General features: G+C 44.0%; 1 protein-coding gene across 6 annotated transcripts in view; it reads left to right on the top strand.

Annotated features, from left to right (window-relative positions):
* LOC122937718 (myelin basic protein) overlaps nt 1-22,443 on the top strand; it is a 171,164-nt gene that overhangs the window by 20,587 nt on the left and 128,134 nt on the right. For all 6 annotated transcript variants that reach the window (XM_044292718.1, XM_044292719.1, XM_044292721.1 and 3 more), the window contains exon 2: nt 10,419-10,494. In XM_044292718.1, coding sequence (XP_044148653.1) covers nt 10,444-10,494 — 51 coding nt within the window. In that variant the 5' untranslated portion in view covers nt 10,419-10,443. The remainder of the gene's footprint in view (nt 1-10,418; nt 10,495-22,443) is intronic.

Raw genomic sequence — 22,443 nt, 5'->3', positions numbered from 1 at the left:
TTACATGAGCGGATCCGTCTCAGACGGATCCGCTCTGAACGCAAGTGTGAAAGTAGCCTAATTCAGATATGTCAATTCTAAAACAAGGATTATCTTTTTTACCCACCTCTCACTTTAACTTATTCAATTGGGTGAAGGATTTGAATCTTTTTGCCAGAAAATTACGCTGGCACAAACATTTCCAAACCCAAAATAAAAAAGAGAGCAGAGAGTTGGGTGTACCACTCGAGATATTGAATCATGTCAAGTTATTATACAATCTAGACAAGACACCTGGGGATTTGCGTGGTGAGGGCAGATTAGGAGCCAGAAAATGCGCCCCAGAGTGATATCTCCTGTGTTGATGTGTTTCTGAGAAATGTTGTAAGGGAACTTAAGGAGTTAAATCCTTCTCCTATCTTCTTTAACCTTAGCCGGGAGAAACAGAGAGCTCTTGATGCACTTGAAACTGACAGATCCATCATCATTAAGCCCTCTGATAAAGGGGCAATATTGTGGTGATTGACATCAAAATGTACATTGAGATGTGTAAAGCCTTGATGATGGAAGTGGCTATAAATCCCTACAGGTAAATCCCACATCTGAATATAGGGAGGAACTAAAGGAGTTACTCCTTAAAGCTAAACCTAACAACTTGATTAGTGAGGAGGAGCATGATTTCTTGCTCCCCACTCACCCGATCATCCCAAACTTTTATTGCATCCCTAAGGTCCACAAGGGGACGTCCCCCCTCAGAGGCCGTCCAATCGTCTCAGGGGTGTCGGGTCTATCTCAAAACTGTGGTATCTATGTCGACACTATCCTAAGACCTTTCGTACTAAGTCGCCAATCATACACCCTAGACACAGGCGATCTACTACTGCGCCTTGAGGGGGTGACGATGGAGGAAGACTGGTGGAAGACGTAGAGGCCTTGTATTCCTCCATAACCCATGCTGTAGGTTTGGGGGCAATTGGTTACTTTCTAAAGGCCAGGGTACAGCATTTAGGAGCACATAATGCATTTACTGTGGATCTGTTGAAATTCAACCTGACATTTTTTTTATTTTTGACCAGCGTTTCTACCATCTATGCTAATTTGCTCCTGGGCTGGTGGGAAGAGACTGTAGTGTCTGGTGAAGAACCATTACCCGGCACGGCTGGTATCGTCCTTTGGACTCGCTTTATAGATGATATATTTGTCATATGGAGTGGGTCAAAGAGGGACTTTTGTGAATTTGTGCACTGACTGAATAACAACTCCATCAACCTCAGATTTACTTTTGAGATTGTGAAAGATCAACTGCCCTTCCTGCACGCTTGTATTAATAGGTCTATGAACGGTGGTCTGATGACGGCCATTTATAGAAAACCCACGGCCACCAACTGATTGCTACCCCTTTGAAACGAGGGATACCCACCGGCCAATACTTACGGCTCCGACGCAATTGTTCTGAGAAACAGGAGTTCACCAAACAGGCTAACCAGTTGAGGACCAGATTTTGTGAGAGAGGTTACCTGGACAAGGTCTTACGTCCTTCTTATCAAACGACACGTAAGCACGAACGTATTCGACTATTGCAGTCTAAGAACACCAAAGAGGAGTCCCAGAAGCTAATCAGAGTCATAGGTACATATGACACCACACACAGGAAGGTGAGAGAGATTATCTCTAAACACTAGGATATCCTTCGCATGGACCCTGATCTGCGCATGGTGATTGGACCAGAATCATCCATCACCTATAGACGAGAGAGGAGTTTAAGGGACCACCTTGTGCACAGTCACCTCGAACGTAAACCTGTGAGGGATGCAAGAATGTGGCTGAAGGGTCGCACAGCGGGGTGCTACCGCTGTGGGAACTGCAGCTTCTGTGAGATGATACAGACAACCAAATCGTTCAATAGTAACATTGACAAATCCACTTTTAAAACCCGTCAATTCATTAATTGTTGGTCTATAGGAGTGGTCTACCTGGCCAATTGTGTCTGTGGGCTCCAATACGTGGGCAAGACACAAGAGAGAATTTCAGAGCACATTGGCGATATCCGTAACATTAGAGATACCGCAGTTGCGAGACATATTGTGGAGACACATGGTGGTGACAAAAAGAGTATCATCGTTGTAGGCATTGAAAAGGTCCCCTACACACCGCCAGGGGGAGATTGGGAGGCATTCTGGATTTTTAAATTACAGACCTCGAGTCCAAAATTGAACTACGGTTATTTCTTCTAATATGGTTCCCGTTGAGTTGGATGATATATAGTGACCCTGCATCTAGTTGTGTCACATACTGCTATTCTCATTTAAGTACCTCAGCAATTATTATATCTCACCTTAGGTCCCTCTTTTGCCAGCCGAGGGTACCCTGTACTTGTACCCTGTATATTCCCTGGTGTAGTATGTATTGGTTTTGTTAACTTTGGTAAGCATACACTGCTTACTATCTGTGCGGTTATTGTCGGTGCTGTGTTGGCTAGCGTCCCCCGCTGCCTAGTAACACTGACGCTATACTCACACCCTCCCCTCGCCTTGTGCGCATGCGCTACACGTCCCGGCGGCTCTGCGCGCCTGGAAGTGACGTTGCCGAGCCAACTGTAACCAGCAGTAGGCGTGGGCCATGGACCAATTTAAAGTGACGGCGGCCCTCTACATGTGGCCGCCGCACTTCAGCGAAACGCGCTGCCACATTGCCTTCTACTGATGAAGGTATAATAACAACTGACTGGCTCTGATTATCATTAAAATTGGGCCTTATCAATTTTAAATAGCCAATATGTTTCTGGTGAATATTATTAGCCTGGGCCCTTTGGTTTGACATTTGTATTAAAAAATTTTTATTTTAGGCAAACCCCTGTCCCCTGATGATTCTGGGGTGATATCTTTAAGATGAAACGCGTCAGGACATTTGGTATTGAAGACATCTATCTCTCCATTTGAGTTGAGTTAGATACTTTTAACTAGATAGGAGATAGATAGCCTATCATTTTCCCTCCTCCTGACAGGGATGTGTAGGGACCAATAATAGGGATAGGTTCCAGTCGGGGCAGCTCTTCTCAGGGCGATGACTCTGCATTAGTTAGGACATTCAGGGTGTAATAGTACTGAGAGGGCCACATAGGGACAGGATACCTATCACATCGTATAGCGTACCTTCCCCTTCTGGCCCATGTCCCCGTTAGTTGTGGACTATATCTGACCACCAGGACACCAAGTGAATCATCCATGCAGTGTCATCCACCCGGTTGTGTAGGGTCCATTGAATAAGCACCACACCGGTAAGACTGTTCCTAATATTTTTTGTAGTATGTTAAGTGATCCATTATTTTAGATTATTCCAATAAAAGTGAAGTTTTAGTTTCTATATTCTTTTCCCTTTTCATATACATTCTAGTTTACAACACCTATAAGTTGGCATAGTTTCACTCCAAATATGCGCCAAAATTTTGATGCACAGAGGTGCATTTAGGTCACGCCCATTTCCCCACTGAGCCATGACCCCTTTCCCGTTATGCCACTACTAGAAGTTAAATTATTAGAAAAGAATGTAAAACAGTAAATGTGATGCAAAGTATGCATGACAGTTTTGGGGAACAAATTGTGCCCAAAAACTGGCGCATTTTCAATAGTAAATCTGCCCACTATGATTTTTTTCACAGAATCTGAGAGATTATCTCTGTGTGACTCCATGTTCATATGTGCCCACATTACTGAGAAAAAGGATGTTAGGATTATAGGTGCAACGGGGGCGTTGCCATTACTCCTTGAGGTTCAGTTCAGCTCTCTCTGCAGCTGCCACACCTTCTGCACTTTGATTGACAGGGTTAGGCAGTGGAAACCTCATCCTGCCTGGCCCTGCTAATCAAAGTGCAGAAGGCGTGGTAGTTGCAGAGAGGGCTGAGCCTCTAGGTGTAATGGTAATGCCCCCATTGCTCCTAGAGGATCATTTGCATATATTAAAACTACTTCATTTTTATCAGCAATGCTGGCACGTATGGACATGGGACCAACACAGATGTCTTCAGCTGCCAAGTGCATATGTAAGGCTACTTTCACACTAGCGTTTTTTTGCGGATCCGTCATGAATCAGCAAAAACGCGGATCCTTTTCCATTCAGAATGCATTAGGGCAAAACTGATCCATTTTGGACCGCTTGTGAGAGCCCTGAACAGATCTCACAAACTGAAAGCCAAAACGCTAATGTGAAAGTAGTCTAACAATTCAGCCAGTTTCATAGCTTAATATATTCTGACAGATGCCCTTTAGACCTCATGCACACGAACGCGTGCCAGCCATTCCATGCATTGGGGATCGCAATTTGTCGTCCCCAATGCTGTTGCCGCCGACGGATGCAGGTCCATTCAACTTGATAGGGCTTCCGTGCCTCCGTTCTGCACCGCTCCTTCCAGATTGCAGACCTATTCAACTGTTTGTGGGCCGCAATACGGGCACGTCCCGGCAACAGCCGTGTGCATGAGCCCTGAAGAGCATATTGTTTGTCTTCAGTTTTTCAATCAGTTTAGATGAGTTGCAGATCAGAAAACCCTATTGCAAAAAGTGTGAACCCAGCCTTATAAAGTGTGAATCTGTCAAGACTAAATCAAAGATAAATAGGAGTAAGTTTTCTATAAAAAAAACATTACAAATGACTCGGTAGGGTGTGAAAGTGGAGGTCTGACAACATGTTTGTGTTTGGTCCGCTCTGACATCTGCCCCCCAGGCCCAGCCTTATCTCAGAGTAAAGCCAAGTATAGCCTCCATTTTAATTCAATTAAAGATATTTGGCAGAATGCGTTTGCACAATGTTTTTCTAATTTCAGCCTCTCAGCTTAAGAAGGAGGGGGATTGGTAGCAGTGAATTGTCCATATGAGAAGCTTAAGTTATATTCTAGTGACTTCCTTTCATCTGAATGGAGCTTGCAGAAATCCATGTGCTTGCCACTGAAACAACTCTGTTTAGATTCCTGGAACTGGTTTTACGTGTTTGGGGTTATAACGGCTCTACGCCATGATGGTGGTGGAAAGAAAGATCTGTCATGCTTGATGAAATCTCAGAAGAAGATTTATAAAAACTGGTGCAAATGGAAACTGGCTTAGTTGACCATAGCAACCAACCAGATTCCACCTTTCATTTTTCAGAGCTCCAGTGGAAAATGAAAGGATCAATCTGATTGGTTATTGGTTGCTACAGGCAACTAAGCCCGTTTTCCTTTTAACCAACAGTCTTATAAGAGATAAACCGCTGCAGAGCATGCACGTGTGTGGGGGAGTCAGAAGGAAATCATTGTTTGGCCGAAGCTACCAAAAGCTTGCAAAACTTGTAAAAGCAGAACTTCACTTTATGACTAAAGAAGACCAAACAGCCAGCATTTCACTGTAATTCCCCTATATAGAAAAGGCTTTCAGTGCAAATGGTGGTAACAGGAAACATGAACAATGTAAATAAAAATTGTACTGAAAACTTGTGCAAAAATGTAAATGCTAAGACAGAGACTGCTCGACATGATTGTTCTGATAAGGAAACATCTTCTACTAATACACTTCCCCTTCAATTCCCAAAGAAGAAACCACAGCACACAAGCTTCAGTGGGTCCCATCAGAGATGCATTGCTGGAGTTGACAGATGAACCTTCACAGCAGACCGTTGGCTTTGTCAAGATCCTAATAGCTTCTGCAGTGGTAGGGTGACCCACAGTATGAAGGCATATTGGGCCTTCATGCACAGGACTTCCTCATTTTTTGCAGATCACATGTAGACCCTTTAATTTCTATGGGACTGCAAACAAACCTAATGTCATCCTTGTGCTGTCCGCATCTGTGCGGACGTTCCACAAATTATAGAACATGTCCTATTCTAGTTTGTAGCATTTCTACAAAGAGGTTGTGGCATGTACATGGCCCGTATCCACGGTTTGTGGACTGCAAAATATATGATTGTCTGCACGTGGCCTAATCCACATGAACATAGGACTTCAGCTGAATAGACTTCCTCTCTATCTGGTGAAATGCAGCACTTAGATAGCGGTGTGCGCCTGGGTGCTCATGTTTCATAATGAGGTAAATGTGTACAGTATAGCTGCCATCACCTGCGGTAGAATCTAGAATTTTTTTTGTGCAGACCTGAGAAAGCTGCTGACATCAATTAAAATTGATAACAGGAGTTTATGAAGCAAAATCCAAAGTAGAATAATGTGCAGAATTACTGAGGCCAACAAGCTTTTAACCTTGACAAGTTATCACTGAATGCCCTAAGCATCTAGAATATTACTCACTAGCTCCTCAAGGCAACGCCTTGCTTGTAACATCTGTTACGGTCATACGGTGGTGGAGCATTAGATTAAGAGTTGACTGTCACTAAATCCGTGCTTTACAAGCGAGAATCTATTTCTTAAAGGGCTTCTGTCACCCCACTAAACTGTTTTTTTTTTTTTTTTGTGTACTTATAATCCCTATACTGCGATTTATCCATACATAATGTGATTAATCATTTTGGTTCAGTAGATTTTGCTAAAAACGTACTTTTATAATATGTAAATTACCTGTCTACCAGCAAGTGGGGCGGCTACTTGCTGGTAGCAGCCGCATCCTCCTATCATAATGACGCCCCCTACGCATGTTGATTGACAGGGCCAGGGAACGGGATCGTTCTCTGCTGGCCCTGTTGCATTCAAAATCTGGCGCTTGCGCCTTAGCTGTCTTCAATCGGCGCAGGCGCACTGAGAGGCGGACGTTCGCTCGGCCGCTCCATCCTCAATTCGCCTGCGCCGGGTGTAGATGTGACGTCATCGGCGCAGGCGCATTGAGGATGGAGCGGCCGAGCGAGCGTCAGCCTCTCAGTACGCCTGCGCCGATTGAAGACAGGTACGGCGCAGGCGCCAGATTTTGAATGCAAACAGGGCCAGCAGAGAACGATCCCATTCCCTGGCCCTGTCAATCAACATGCGGAGGGGGCGTCATTATGATAGGAGGATGCGGCTGCTAACCGCAAGTAGCCGCCCTACTTGCTGGTAGACAGGTAATTTACATATTATAAAAGTATGTTTTTAGCAAAATCTACTGAACCAAAATGATTAATCACATTATGTATGGATAAATCGCAGTATAGGGATTATAAGTACACAAAAAAAAACAGCTTAGTGGGGTGACAGAAGCCCTTTAAACTATTAAACCTCCTGAGAGTCCATTAATTAACCCCCATTATTGTCCTAGATGAAAGTAGTAAGTTTGAGTGCGAGTTGAGCTAGGAGAGGTCTCATAATCTGGACTAAAATTGGATAAAATGTCTATGGGCCCTAATATTCAGCATGCTATCTATGGACATATCAGAGGAGACGTTTAAAGGGTCACAAAATGTTGATATGTCATAGAGACATCAAAAGTTTTGATCGGTGGTTTCTCACTAGAACGAGGTTGGAGAAGAGCTTGCATATCATGCTCTTTCTGCTAGCAGCAGGGAATGGACTCACTAGAAGCCTTTAGGCTTGTCTTGATACCATCCTCTACACCAAGGAGAGAGCGTGCTATGTATGTGCTCTTCTTTAATCGTTCTAGCAATCAGGGAGGGTCTCAGAACTCAGACCCTCACCAACCAAAATTGTTGATATGTCTCTATGACCTATCAAAAGTTTTACCAAAGTTCAGTGCCTTTTAAGGACAACTGGCATCATCCCAAGTAAATTATCTTCCTTCTGCTGATGGAATCTCTCCTTAATATGAGTTGTCAGATAATGCTGCCAGTCATACTATGGGATTTTGTTTTAGTTCTGCATATGTTCAAAGTTTTGCTTACCCGAACAGCATTGATCCGTGGATCCCTAACTGACTAAAGCCTGTGCCAGCTGTGGCAGCCAAGCAAAAGATCCACTTGGGAGTCTGTTCATGTACCGTAATTTTCTGTTCGGAGTATTTCCTATACAGGCTCAAAAAGTTAGCTCGAAGTAGAGCTGATTAATTACATAGATAAGGTTTCCTCAGCTTTCTATGAGTGGGCAATGGGGAGTCTCTGAAACTGTGCAATTCAAGGGTATGAAACTTTGTGTTGCATGGAGAGTCATTAATCTGACCAAATCTGAATTGTTGTTTGTGTCAGGGGTTACACTTTACAGATATATCCTTTCTGACCTCTTGGCCTAACATATTCTGAGGTGTAAGTTGCAAGATTACTATTCTTTTTAATTATTTCACAATACTGTGTCACGAGATGTCTATCGTGTATATGTGCCTAAGAGTGGTCACCCAGAAGTTGTGTAATAAACTTACCTGACCGGGCGCCAGCTTTTCAGTGATAAGTGGGGTTGTGTTCTGGCCTATGGAGCGCCGGGCTACTGGACCTATCAGGTTCTGATCCAGGGACCCGTCGCTCTATTTAAATAATTTCCTATTCATTCACCATTGCCAGTGATAGTCTTTGTTGGCTCACTAGCGTTGTCCCAATTCCTGTACTGCTATGATAATATATGTTTTTGACCCCAGCTTGTCTATTGACCATTCTGTCTCACGTTTTGGTACTTCGTAGCCCGTCTGGTTTTGACACATTTCTGTGGACTTTGCTTTTATGTTTGTTCTGTCCATGTGTTCGTTTCTGCACCTATTTAGCGTAGGGACTGTCGTCCAGTTGCAGTTCAGCCATTTAGGGTTGGTACTGCAAGTAGGTAGAGACAGTGGGGTTGGTCTCAGTTCAGGGCCTCACGATCCTTGTCTGTACCTCCACTATATTCCAAACAGGTTGTAATGGTAATTGCAGTCGGTGAAGGGTTTTGCTAATACAGTGACCTGGTGGTTAACTGCTAAGTGGGGTTATGTGACTTTACTGTGTATATTATGTCCCACGGGCTGTGTTCTGGAGAAATAGTTAATCCCTGGCCCTAGACTCAGTTGCTAGGGTGGGCTGGCCCTACCCCTCTGAGCTGGTAGCTGTAGGATTGTGATTAGTGTGCATTCAGCAGCCAAAGTGTAAATAGCTAAAGTGGCTAGCTGGTACCAAAGAAAGGCAGCAGACAGGGTTACATGAGCCCTGCAAGCTGAGAGTGACCAGAAAAGTGACTGGAAACCTGTGTCACTTTCTGAGAGAAAGAAGCATTGAACTTTGTAGAAGGTTGAGGGCCATTACAAAGGGACAGTGCATGGACAAACATCAGTGCAAAATAATGCATGTATCGAGGCTGTGGACCTCACTGCTTTTGGTTAGGGAGAATCTTTAGGCACCCTTCCATAATACTGAGACAGACTACACCCCACAGTTGGGAATTGTAGAACTATACTGAGAGTGAGAATTAATTGTGAGAGAAACCTTGCACCATTTTTTGAATTAGCTGTAAAAAGGCTCAGAGAGGTACTCATTGTACAGCCTATATCCCCATATACAGCCTTGGGAAAACTGAGCATGGAATCTGAAAAGACTGGGTTTACTCTGCAAGTGCTTGTTTGTATATTCTGCCTAAAGTGCTTCAGTAAAGTTACCCCCAAATTCAGCCTCACCACTCTGCACTGTGCCATCATCACTCTCTGAGGGAGCCCTGCCTTGCACCCCAAAACCCACCTAAAGCAAGGGCACCCCACCTAACATCAGGCAGTAGCCCCAAAACCGGGGTGTGTGTGAGGGAAAGAAAGGCTGAGCCCCTCCCATCACTGCACAGCCAAGGGAGCGGCAGAGTGAGGACTCCTTCTGTGACTACAACTCCTATCCTTGCCACTCCTCTCTCCTGGGTCTCTGCACTAACCTGTTACGATTTTTATGTTGAACGCGTTTCATGAGAAATTTCAGTTGATATTGGTAGCCTATCAATATCAGATTGGTGGGGATCCGACTCAGATCTAACACCCTGCTCCCCTATAATCAGCTGTTTTGGCATGTACCAGAAACTATACAGTGGATGAAATTGGAAGCACTAGGGGGGTCATTTATGATCAGGTATGCCACAGTTTTCTGGCGTATATCTGTCGCGCAAAGGTTATTTGCACCACAATCTGTGACTTTTCCCTGCTCACGCCAGGGGGCATGGCGTGGGTGGGGAACGGGATGGGCTGGCATTTATTTATCATTTTGTATGCAAGGAAGCTGGATTACAGTTAGACCGGCGGTGGTTGTGCCAAAGTTAGGTAGAGGCCGACGCCTCTTTATAGCTTCGGCAGATCCACCACCAACGCAGGGGTTATTAAGACCAGCATCTAAAACGCCATTCTTAATAAATGACCCCCAGGTTCCATCTATTGTGTATTTGCCATGCTGGGGTACTGCAGCTCAGCTCCCATTCAAGAGAATTCAGTTGATCCTTCGAATAGGCCATCAGTATCTAAGTCCTGGAAACCCCATTAACCAAATTCCAGCTAAGGTGAGGGTGGACACATCTGTGTATATTCAGAAAGGGAGGAGTGGAATATTAAGGTAAGACATTATATATTTTCAGGCTATTCTTAATGTAAGATTGTTTCTCATTTTAGGATTTGAAGTACTTAGTACTGCACCATGGGGAACCATGTTGGAAGAAGAGACCACAGCGGTGACCTTTCAGCAAAGGTAATCTAAGATTAAGTTTTTCTTCATTCCAGTAATCAGTTGATAGGGTTTGCTCATCTGTGGTCTTCAGTTTAAGGCCTCTTGCATACGAACGTATTTTCTTTCCGTGTCCGTTTTTTGAGGGAACGTATGCGGAACCATTCACTTCAATGGATCCATAAAAAATAAAACGGAAGTTACTCCGTGGGCATTCAATTTCTGTATTTCCGTTCCACAAAAAAATAGAACATGTCCTATTATTGTCCGCATTACGGACAAGGATAGGACTGTTCTATGAAAGGGCCAGCTGTTCCGTTCCGCAAAATGCATACGGTCGTGTGCAAGAGGCCTAAAGATGACCACGGTTGGCAATGTTCTTTCACCAAACAACCTTGCTACTGACTGATAACCTTTTAACAATAATGAAAAAAGTGTTTTAGTGTTTTCCTCCTTGAATTATTTTTATCTTTTCATTCATTTCATGTCGTCTTCTCATGGTGCAGAACTTTTGAGACTGTTATGAAGTGTATACTTCATTAGTCACCCATTATCTACGGAGTATATGTGCCTTGGTCTGCTCTTTATTTGCCTGTGCTTAAATGTGCTTAGAGATACAATGTTAGAGACTGCAGCAGGCCGCTTGTGGTTCACTTCTGCTTTTCATGCGGTGACACATCTCTTGTTACACCTTTGTTTACTCAACATGTGACATTTTCACTTCCTGTATTACTAATTGTTGAGTTAACCTATCCAAATACTGTATGCGTGTTGTCAGAACTGATTGAAGGGGTTGTCTGGGATTTTGATATTGATGGACTATGCTTAGGATAGGCCATCAATAGCTGCTCGGTGGCGGTTCAGTTCCTGCTGATCAGCTGTTTGAAGAGGCTGCAGCTCTCCAGTGAGCATTACAGCCTCCTCAATGCTTACCTAGCACAGCGCCGTCCATTGTATTGTGGCTGTGCTTGGTATTATGAATGGGACTGAGCTGCTCCCAGGCCATGTGACTAGTATCAGAGAACATGGCACGCGCTGCTCTCAGTGCTGCACGTGAGGGGTTAACTGCCCCTGATCGCACCTCCCTGTCATAGATGTCGGGTGCCGGCTATGTGATTCTGCCGCCAGCACCCGCCTCCTGTATCTGTATAAAACTTTAATTATCTTCATTGATGGCGCAGTGCAAACCCCCCTCCCCCCCATGAAAAACACTGGTGGCGTAGTGCTGCCAGGTCCAGCACACATTAAGCGCCGCCCCTCTCCTTAGAAGCCCCGCCCCTCACAGGCATCTCTCACCAGGAACTGCTCCAGAGTCTGTACTAAAACACTGCATTGTGGTTACAGGACCTGTGGTGATGTCACAGTCATGTTATTAGCCATGTGTCTGGGAGGAGTTAGGGGAACACAGGCTCAGTGTAGGAGTGTGCTGGTGGAGAATTGGAGAATGCAGAGGTACTTTATGTATGGAAGGTGTGTATAAAGCAGGGCGATGTCAGTGTAACCAGTCTATTGTACAGTTTTCTGTGTGTTATGTACACACAGTAGTTCTATCTGTGTAATGGACATGTAGCAGAGCTGTGTGTGCAATGTGTATCTAGTAAACTATCTGTCTATATATAGTAGCGTCAGGTGGGCGCTGTGTATGGCAGCGTCAGGTGGGGCGCTGTGTATGGCAGCAGTGGTCTTATGTTTAGTGTATGACGTTGGATAAATATAAAATTGTCTACATTTATTTCTGCATAGGAGACTAGCAATGGTTCCCTGCAGAAACATCAGCCTCATACCGTTATGTGGGCCTATGCATTATATATATATATATATATATATATATGAATTAACGCAAAATTCGTACTCCTCCTCGGCTAAAAATACTCCTCAAAATTGTTAAGAGGAGTATTTTTACTCTTCTGGAAAAAAATGTAGTGCGACCTCTGCTCCTCTCCTCATTGGTGGCAGCAATGAAGTCGCGGGGCTCCGATCGGTTACCATGGTAGCCAGGACGCTACTGAAGCCTTCCATGGTAAGCTCCCTGCTGCCATGTGCACAGGGCAGCAGGGAGAGTGTAATATCCTATTCACCCTAATAGAGATCTATTAGGGCTCTTTCACATGAGCAGATGCTGTGCGGGTAATCCGCTGCGTAAGAGAGTGCCAAGACCCGCTGCGGAAACCAGAAACACGGAGCATTAACATGACAACTTTATCTCACTGTGATTTTGTAGTAAATAGATCACAGAGAGGCACGGAGCATTATCAGTCATGTTAATGCTCTGTGTCTCTGCTGTCCGGAGCTGGGCTTGGCTCTCTTTCAAGCAGCGGATTACCCGTGTGGCATCCGCTCGTGTGAAAGAGCCCTTAAGGTGAATAGGACAAGGGATTAAAAGATCACAGGTACTAGCCCCTAAGGGGGAAATGGTATTAAATAAAAAGTAAAAAAAGTATAAATCACCCCCTTTCCAAATGTTACATATAAAATATCTAAACAATAAATAAACATATTATATATCGCCATGTCCAAAAAGTCCAAACTATTAAAATATTAAAAAAATCTCCTATGACGTGAACACTGTAAAAAATAAATAAATAAAAACTGCGCAATTCACCATTTTTTCCTTGTCCCCCCCAAAAAATAGGATAGGACAGTTTGATTGTGGGCCGGACGTTCCATAAAATGCACGCTGCTTTTTTACTGTTTTAGTTTTATCGAATGGTATCGAGTATCTCAATACTTTTTTATGGTATCGAAATAGATTTGAAATTTTGGTATAGTGACAACCCTAGTTTAAAGGGTTTCTGCACTTTCATTTAACTGATGATCTATCCTCTGGATAGATCATCAGCTTCTGATTGGCGGGGTCCGATATCCGGGACCCCCGCCGATCAGCTGTTTGAGAAGGCAGCGGCACTCCAGCAGCGCCGCGGCCTTCTCACTGTTTACCGCCGGCCCACTGACGTCACGACTAGTATCAACTAGCGTGGGCGGGGCTAAGCTCCATTCAAGTGAACAAACAGCTGATCGGCGGGGGTCCCGCCGATCAGAAGCTGATGATCTAACCAGAGGATAGATCATCAGTTAAATGAAAGTGCAGAACCCCTTTAATTAGGCCAGAAAACTGACGCAAATGAATGTAAATGTGTCGGGCCTACTGGCCCTGCCCTCTCACCACCCTTATCACGCCCCTTTTTCATAAAGTGTCGAGGGTGGCAAAAAAATGCTACTTGCGACAATATCTTGTAACAATGGCATTTAAAAAGTTGCAAACACAGTGTTTGCAACTTTTTTTTCGCTAGAAAACTGGAGTTGGGAGATGATAAATCTCGCCCATAGCCTGCCGTCTGAGTTCTGAACTTGCTTCTGCACAAGCAAAAATGTTAAGAGTGGAGTTCTGAAAATCAGCAATTTGGAAATCCACAAAAATATTGTATATCTGAAACCTTTGAGTAAATAGATAATTAAACAAATTATATATTTTTATTAAGAAGATGCACTCATGCTATAGCCTGCCTTCAAACTCGCGTTATCATACATAACCACTAATATCACTTACAGAAACGTAGACAGACTGTAAGGCCTTAGGGTACCTTCACACTACCATATGCCGCCCATGCCTGTATTATGGACCGCAAAAGGCGGTTCCTCAGTATACGGGCATTGGCCATTGGGTCTGCTATCCTCAAGATGGCACGGATCGGAAGTGCTTCTGTGGGCTTTTTGGTCCATGCCTCTGCATTGTAAAAGATAGGACATGTCAATGGGTCCGTGCCACAATACGGGATTCACACGGCCAGTGCCCATGCATTGCGGACAGCATTTTGTGGTCCGCAGCATGGGCACAGATGGCTTACGTTCATGTAAATGTACCCTTAGTCACACGTCCGGTCTGCTTTTTATCTGTGATGTCCGTATTGTGTCGGTTTCTTGCCCACTGTGTTTCATCGTTTTACAAATGCATGAAAAAAGCAGAGTGGCCCAAGTTGCACCGAACTGTATCCTGCTGTGCACTATTAGGCCGAAAAGGGGATTTTCCAAGTGTCTCCAAGCAGTGGTCCATGAAAAACAGACTGAACAGAACTGAGGGTCTGATTATATCCACTGGAGACAGTAGAGCCGTGTTCCATCCGTGGAGAACAGCACGTCCTTGATTCACGTCTACTCTAAATAAGTCCTTGTTTAGCTTCTTTTTCTGGGCATTTTTTGTTTTTTGTATTTTATATGAGGAGAAGCCAATTACGGCTATTTTCACATATGCGGTAAGAGATCCAGCAGGCTGTTCCTGCGTTCTCTGCACACAGCGTTTTTTTGTCTGTCTGATTCTCAGCACTTTTGCCAGGTAGTGGCCAGATCTCCCCAGGCCCCATTTTAGTTAAGGGGGACGGCAGGCCTTCAGGTACCGTCCGGCAATGCCGGATCCAGATAGCTCCAGCAGGCTGTTCGCTTCCCGCATATATAAAACTAGCCTAAACATTGATAAGTGGCATATGGGGGCACACAGAATTCCTATGGTTTTAAACGTCAGAGCTGAGGGTACTTTTGTGCCACCATGTGGTGCTTCTGTGTGACACTGTGTTTTAGAGACATTCTCACCTACAAGTGGAACATGGCACAATGTGTTTTCTTACAGTGGATTCCCCCAAAAGTTAACCCATGTGCGGACGCCCCAATCCTGACTATAAATCTAGGTACACTTTAATGATGCAGAAAATCTTGGTGCTTTATAGACATCAGACAACAACTGCTAATGGTTAGTTTATTAATAATATATGGGAGATGTAACTTTACAGATCAGTCAGCATCAGAACAATCGCTTGTGTTATTTCTGTCGATTGTCTTATTCCAGAACCTGCATAAGGTCAGGTAAGTAGAGTCAGCCTTTGTCTATGTTATTTTTCAGAGTACTAGGTCAGTTCTGTACCTCTAGATCTATATTATACATTATGTACTGGAGATAGACCCTTAAAGGGGTTTTCCCACAAAAAATATTCTACAGTCCTGCTCACTGAGAAGGCCGCACATGCTCAGTTTTATCCTTCAACTGCCTCCTGAGCTGTGATAGGCAGAGCATGGACACGCCTACTGAGCTGGGATAGGGAGAGAACTGCAGAAGAATGGACACACCTCCTGAGCTGCAGCAGAAAAGACACTCCCCTTGAGCTGTCAGCTTGATGTAAATCTAGCAGAGCAATGAATGGGGAGATCTCTGGATCCATGTGAGGTACAGGGCCGGTTCTAGCTTTGTTAGAAAGAGATTAGCATGTACTGTATGATGTCTGATTTTAATCTTTTACATCAGTCATGGGAAAGGGCATCTGTCAGCAGATTTGTAGATATATAACTGGTGACCTGTTGCATATACACTTGGCAGCTGAAGGCAACCTGTGTTCGTCCCATGATCATATGTGGCCACATTGCTGAAAAAAATATATGCAAAAGAGCCTCACGGAGCAATGGGGGCATTTCTGACTGAGAACACTGGACCTTGACACAAGGAGGGGGGGGGGGGGTAAAGGTGTTCCCCCAGCTGCGATATAAAAAGTCTCTAAGAAGCTACTTTCGAGTAGTGTACCTGTTGGTGATAGATCGATGACTGCTAAACATGCCTCTACGACACACTCAAAGACATTTTGCCCAGTTGACAGGCTTTGAGAGGTGGCGCATCATTGAACTAAGAGAAACAGGATGGTCATTTTGAAAAGTAGCCCACATCTAGGCCGTTCTGACCTAGATGTTAGGAGGTGGCAAACAGACCCCAGACAGACCACCAGTAGACAGCATCGTTTGATACTCTGACAAGCTTGAGCAGCTCCCACAATTTCATTGTTCACCATTCAGACATATCTTCATTACCAAACCATTTCCAGGCACTTAGCTGAAGGAAATTATATTATAAAAAGCACAGTGTAGGTGGGGGTCCCTATTACGAATTTTGAATTGGGGCCCAGTGTTACTTCTCTGGATCTGACTATGAATGATAAAAGGGGTATGCTGACAACAGATTTTCATAGCATATGGAAGATTAGAGAGAACAGTGATTAGAAGGACAACAAGTGAATCCATCTAGTAAAGCTGGATTTATACTTATTGTGGATGTGTCATTTCCTGCAGTGTGATTATGGCTTCATAATATAATCTGACATAACAATAAAAGGTCTCAGAATATCTGAAACATGATGTGATGAGCCTATAATATGTATACATTCATACCATGTGTTGGAGCTGATCTCATTGTGACGTCAAACTTCTTTGTGAAGGCAGACAGCGGCCACTGGCATTTATGATAATTATTTTGTTTATTTTTATGATTTTTATTAAGTTTCTTATCTGTCTGCACCTGCTGAAAAGGACACGTGTGGGCCACAACTCTGGGCCCCACGCTTACAGTATCTGTAGAACAGAAGTCCCCTGACCACATCCTTCTGGCTGCCACATCTAGCCTACGAGAGGTGGCCAAATTTCCTGAGGTTCCTCTGGTACTTGTCTGTTAGGTCTTTCAGTCTTGACAGGTCTACCTGGTCCTGGCTGCCATTTGAAGGAAGAGAAGTGACAACCTGTAACTAAGGATCCATACTCTCTCTCATCACCACCACCACCACCCTGGCTCTTGCCCATTGTGTACCTGCAGTAAGGGTGTCATTGAGACATCAAGATCTGAATCACCTTGTGGTTAAGACCATAGTATGAATTTTTGAGCAATGCTATTTTAAGATGAATTTCTTGCCCTTTAAATGTCATAGTCTGAACGGTGCACATTTTCATTCGTTTGTGATACATTTTGTACAAACGCTGTAATAACCTTGGCATACAGAATTTGTTTCTTGATTGTGTTCTGTTTATCTGCTTCAAATGGCTTTCTGCTTAGAAGTGTCACATTTGTTAGAATTTGCTAAGGAGCGGAGCGTCCTTCCCAGGCAGCTCAAGTCCTCAAGTGTCAGGATAGATACTTAAAGCTGATGAATTCCTCTTTGCAAAATAATAATGGAACAAGGCATGTGTCTTGGTTGTTTGCAGATGGTAAGGTTGTGTTTTTCATTCCATTTATTCCATTTATAAAAGTAGAATCCACTTGTGAGGACATCTCGCAAACTTCTGTAGTGTTACCGTTTATATGTTCAGATGGAGTTTTAGCAAAGTCCAACCTGTTTTGTATGGATGTAAGACTGGGAGATGTCATATAGAGCTAAGACTAGTTTCACACTAGCGTTACAACCAGCCGGCAGGAATAGTGCATGGGGACCCGTCCGTGTTTGGATGATATGCTGGATACGGTGTACTTCAGTAGTCTGTTCCACTGCTGGAGGAAACTACCGGAGTGTACAATGTAGATGTGAACCTAGCCTAAGCTCTTCAGCTGTTGGGGATGGAATGGCTGTTAACAGTGGGTGTGAGTAAAACTGTTGATTAGATGACTTAGTTTTATTGAGCGTGTTTTAGCTCTTTGTCCCTTTTTAAATACTAGGGGAGAGTAACAACTGCTAAATATAAGCTACGTGACACCAGCTTTATGTACAGCTTGTCATAGATGTTAAGTTGTGCCCACTGAGAAGATGAACCTTCTGATAAGTGTCACCATTGGCCACTTTACTACCATGAAAGTATATACTGTACACCGATACTGTACACACAATATAGACAATGTTGTGTAGGTTCCCTTCTCATCTTACAAGAATAGTTCTGAGCATGGACTCCACAAGACCTCTGAATGTATACTCTAGTATCTGGCATAAAGATGTTAGACTTGTTTTCCCAGCACATCCACAGATGCTAGAAAGGATTGACATCTGTGGAATTTGGAGGGCAAGTCAACGCCTTGAACTTGTCTTCAAAGTAGTATCCACATGAATTCCAGGAGCCAGCGCAGTGTAGCCCAGAACATCGCACTGTCTCCACCAGCTTGCCATCTTCCCATAGTACAGGGGTCTCAAACAAGCGGCCCAGAGGGCTAGATGTGGCCCCTGACAGTTATCTGTGGCCCACGACAGTTCCGTATGTAAGCTGCGCTATCGCACAGCTTCTATAGTGTACTGTCAATTAATGAGCACTTCCATCATGGAAGCGCTCATAAGTGCAGGACAAGAGGCGTAGGGAGCAGTGAGTATATCACCTGTAGTGATGCACAGGTGTTACTCACCGCTCCCTTATCCTCTTCACCATGCTTCAGTGCTCCACTAGGTCCTGACAGCATACAGCTTCAGGACGTAGTATGCGTAGGCGCGTACTATGACCTGACGCTCTGTGACGTCAGGAAGCAATGCAACACTGGCGCTGGTACACAGCGCTGAAGAGCAAGAGTAGTGGCGTCGTCCAGAGGAGGAGAGGTGAATATATATATATATATATATATATATATATATTTTTTTTTTTATCTGCTTTGAAACCTGTATTTAGGGGACAGAGGGCCAGCAGCAATCTGATTTGTGGGTTGTATAAATTTGGGATCTGTGTAAATTTGGGGTCTGATCATGGGGTCTGTATAAATTTATGGTCTGATTTGGGGTCTGATCTGAGGTCTGTATAAATTAGGAGTCTGAGCTAGGGTCTGTGTAAATTTGTCATCTTTTCCAGGGTCTTTGTAAATTTGGGGTCTGAAATAATTTGGGGATGTTTTGAAAGTCTGTTTAAAGGGGTTGTCACTGGTGGCCTGGTGTCAGCATGTGTGCGTAGTATGCCTTTATCACTTTCCACAGTGGTGGTCAGCCACAGCCAGTTATTAGCTAAGAGGTAATTTCCTGTGTGCCAGGAAGAACCAGAAAGCAGAGATCGGCGGGGGGTCAGTAAGGTGAGTATCACTTATTTTATACTGATCTGTGCCTCTTTTAAAAAACTTTAATGAAATGAATCAGACAAGCCCTTTTCTTTAAATTAAACCTCATTAAGTAGCACAACCTTATATACTGTAGTTATTAAAGGGAATCCTTCACCATGAAAATGCTAATTTTTCTGTCAGCAGCATGGTATAGAGCAGGAGGAGCTGAGCAGAGTGATAAGATTCAGTAAAACTTGTAATTTATGCATTTACCGTTGAATATTCGTTCATTTACTGATAGGACCGCCTACTTGACTTCAAAGCCTAGAATGAGCAGGAATTTAAATGTATAAATTACACGTTTTACTGCATCTTTTCTCCATAAAACTATATATCGATCTGCTCAGCTCCTCCTGCTCTATAGCACACTACCTGCAGCTCAGACACCACGTTCAATGTGTCGGGGTCCCTTTAAAGCTTTTATACAGTTTATTTCTGGGTGCTTGCTTATTCAAATTATTATGGTAGTTGTGTAGGTCTTTATACAGCAGCATTGTGTGTGCTCTGCTCCCTGGATCAATACATTGACAGTTTAGGCAGAGTACGGAATCTAACCAGAGCCTCCTATTAAATGGGACCTATTAGCGGCAAAAGCCATCCCAAACCGCCAGCAGTATCTTCAAGTAGCCGGCAGTGAGTTTCTAATGATGACTTGCTTACTGCATTCTGATTAGGCAGAAGTATGAAAAACGTTCTTTTATCCTCCCTCCGCGCTATTTGCCAGTCAGGCTTGAAGTCGAGGGGGCAGCGGCCTCCTTGCTTCAAGTCAAGGTAACCGCGCCCTCTTCCCTGTCTCTTTGCTGTGACTGACCGCTGTTCGACAAAGCCAGCCGGCTGTTGGGCCTAAGCGCGGTCAGTCACAGCGAAGGGCCCGGAAAGGGGGTGTAGTTACCTTGACTTGAGGCAAGGAGGCCGCTGCCCCATTGACTTCAAGCCTGACTGGAAAATAGCGCGGACAGAGGCTAAAAGAACGTTTTTCATACTTCTGCCTCATCAGAATGCAGTAAGCAAGTCATCATTAGAAACTCACTGCCGGCTACTTGACGGTACTGCTGGCGGTTTGGGGTGGCTTTTGCTGCTGACAGGTTCCTTTTAAAGTCAGGTGTCTATTCTGTTCTTTAGCCTCTAGCTATGCTGTACAGACTGTATTCTGCTCAACTCTCACATGAGCCTGAGGAATATAGATGCTTTTACAGCTCTCATTATGCGGTCAAGATCTCTTTCCCTGCTGAAGTACTGACATGATATAAAGCAAAACTTTTATCTTCTGTCTGCAGGATGTGCGGTTGAGTATGGCACTGCCCCTGAGAAATAAATTAAATGAAAGTGACTTTATTAAACTTAATACACTGTGTTGCCATTATATAGCTAGGAAGCAATTTATCCTTTTACATAAATGGATGTGCCAGAAATGTTTAATGTGCGTTGGCAGCTATTGCCATGTAATCCCTTGTCCTTCTAATATTTAGTCTTCTTCAATTGCTTGCATAGCATATTGGGCACCTTCTAAAGAGATACTCAATATATGCATAATTTATTTCAAGTCGAAATCCACAGCCCTAAGGGCTCCTTCACACATGACTTTGGTGACTCTGTCTCATGTCAGAATTCACATAGATTTCTGCTGACATCTGGGTAAAAAGACTATAAAATGCAACAAAAAACTATGGGGCACATTTATTAACACCGGCGTTCAATAACACTTTTTTTTTACTTTTTATTTAACAACTATTTCCCCCCTTAGGGATTAGAACCTGGGATCTTTTGATCACTTGTCCTATTCACCCTAATAGAGCTCTATCAGGGTGAATAGGACTTCACACTCTCCCTGCTGCCCTGTGCATAGTACACACAGCAGCAGGGAGATTACCATGTAGCCAGGGATTCTATAGCGTCCTAGCTGCCATGGTAACCAATCGGAGCCCCAGGATTACACTGCTAGGGCTCCGATCACAACTGCCACTGCACCACCAATGAAGAGGGCAGAGGGGACCACTGCCACCAATGATTTTAATACCTGGGGGGGGAGGGAGGGTTGCACTGCGCCACCAATGATAATTAATGGCCTCTATGATCAGCGGTGCCGCACCTGAGGGGTTAACTGCCGCTGATTGCAGCTCCCTATCATAGAGGCCGGCATCCGCCTCCTGTATTTGTATTAAACGTTAGTTATCATTGGTGGCACAATGGCCACAGTCCCTCCCCTCCTCCGCCCCTCTCTCTCCTCATTGGCGGCAGCAGCACAGGGGGGAGGGACTGATTGTTTCTCCCCTGTGCTGCTGAGGGAACATGGAGCGTGCTGAGTAGCGCGTGCCATGTTCTCTGATACTAGTATCCGATGTTCTCTGTTACTAGTAGCCTAGTATCGGTAAATGGCAAATCGCAGTATCAAATCGATACCGGTACAAAAGTATCGATTGGGTATCAATATTTCGATACCCAGTGCAACCCTACTACTGCACCACCAAACACACAAAATCCCTTTTCGGGGTCATTCAACTACATGGGGTCATCTCTGGGCTGAGATATAGTATAGGGTGATTTCAGGGAAATAATTCCCTACCCTACACCTAGATACGTACCTCTGTTATCATTGAGTATTATCTGGAGTTAATATTTAATTGTCAGACGATGTAATTGTTAGATCAATTCATTGATGGATTATTGACCATCACTTGAATCTGGGGAATTGATTTTTGACAAGGTTTAATAAAGTGTATTGAATTTTAAGGGTTATTATGTTTTTTGCTGGAATTTTACTCAACTATATGATCTTGAATATCAGCAAAGGCTGGATTCCTACACGGCCTGCAGCCTACATGGTGCTTGCCCGGAACCAGTTGAAATGTGTTTGCTGCTTCAGCATGTCCCTCTCAGCTGGTTGGCCTGAAGGAATCATTGATTTAGCTTTTTGACACTCTTCATACATAAGTGGTACAATGCTAGCTTCGTGATCAATCCAAAGGGACGTGCTGATTAGTATACGGTGCACACACTGCGACAGCTGGCAAACAGACCAGTAGGTGCAGTGGCACACATGGGCAATTTTTATACTAAGGCATTTATTAAATATCTTACTTTAAGAGGAATGCCCTGTGATCATATTTAATAACAGCATGACAGGTCTGTGATATTGCCTGAAGCAAGATAAGCATCACTTACCCCAAAAGAGG

Source organism: Bufo gargarizans, chromosome 5 (assembly GCF_014858855.1).
Source record: "Bufo gargarizans isolate SCDJY-AF-19 chromosome 5, ASM1485885v1, whole genome shotgun sequence".
Taxonomy (NCBI): domain Eukaryota; kingdom Metazoa; phylum Chordata; class Amphibia; order Anura; family Bufonidae; genus Bufo; species Bufo gargarizans.
Note: the sequence above shows the minus strand (reverse complement) of the source record. Positions and strands in the feature narration are given on the sequence as shown.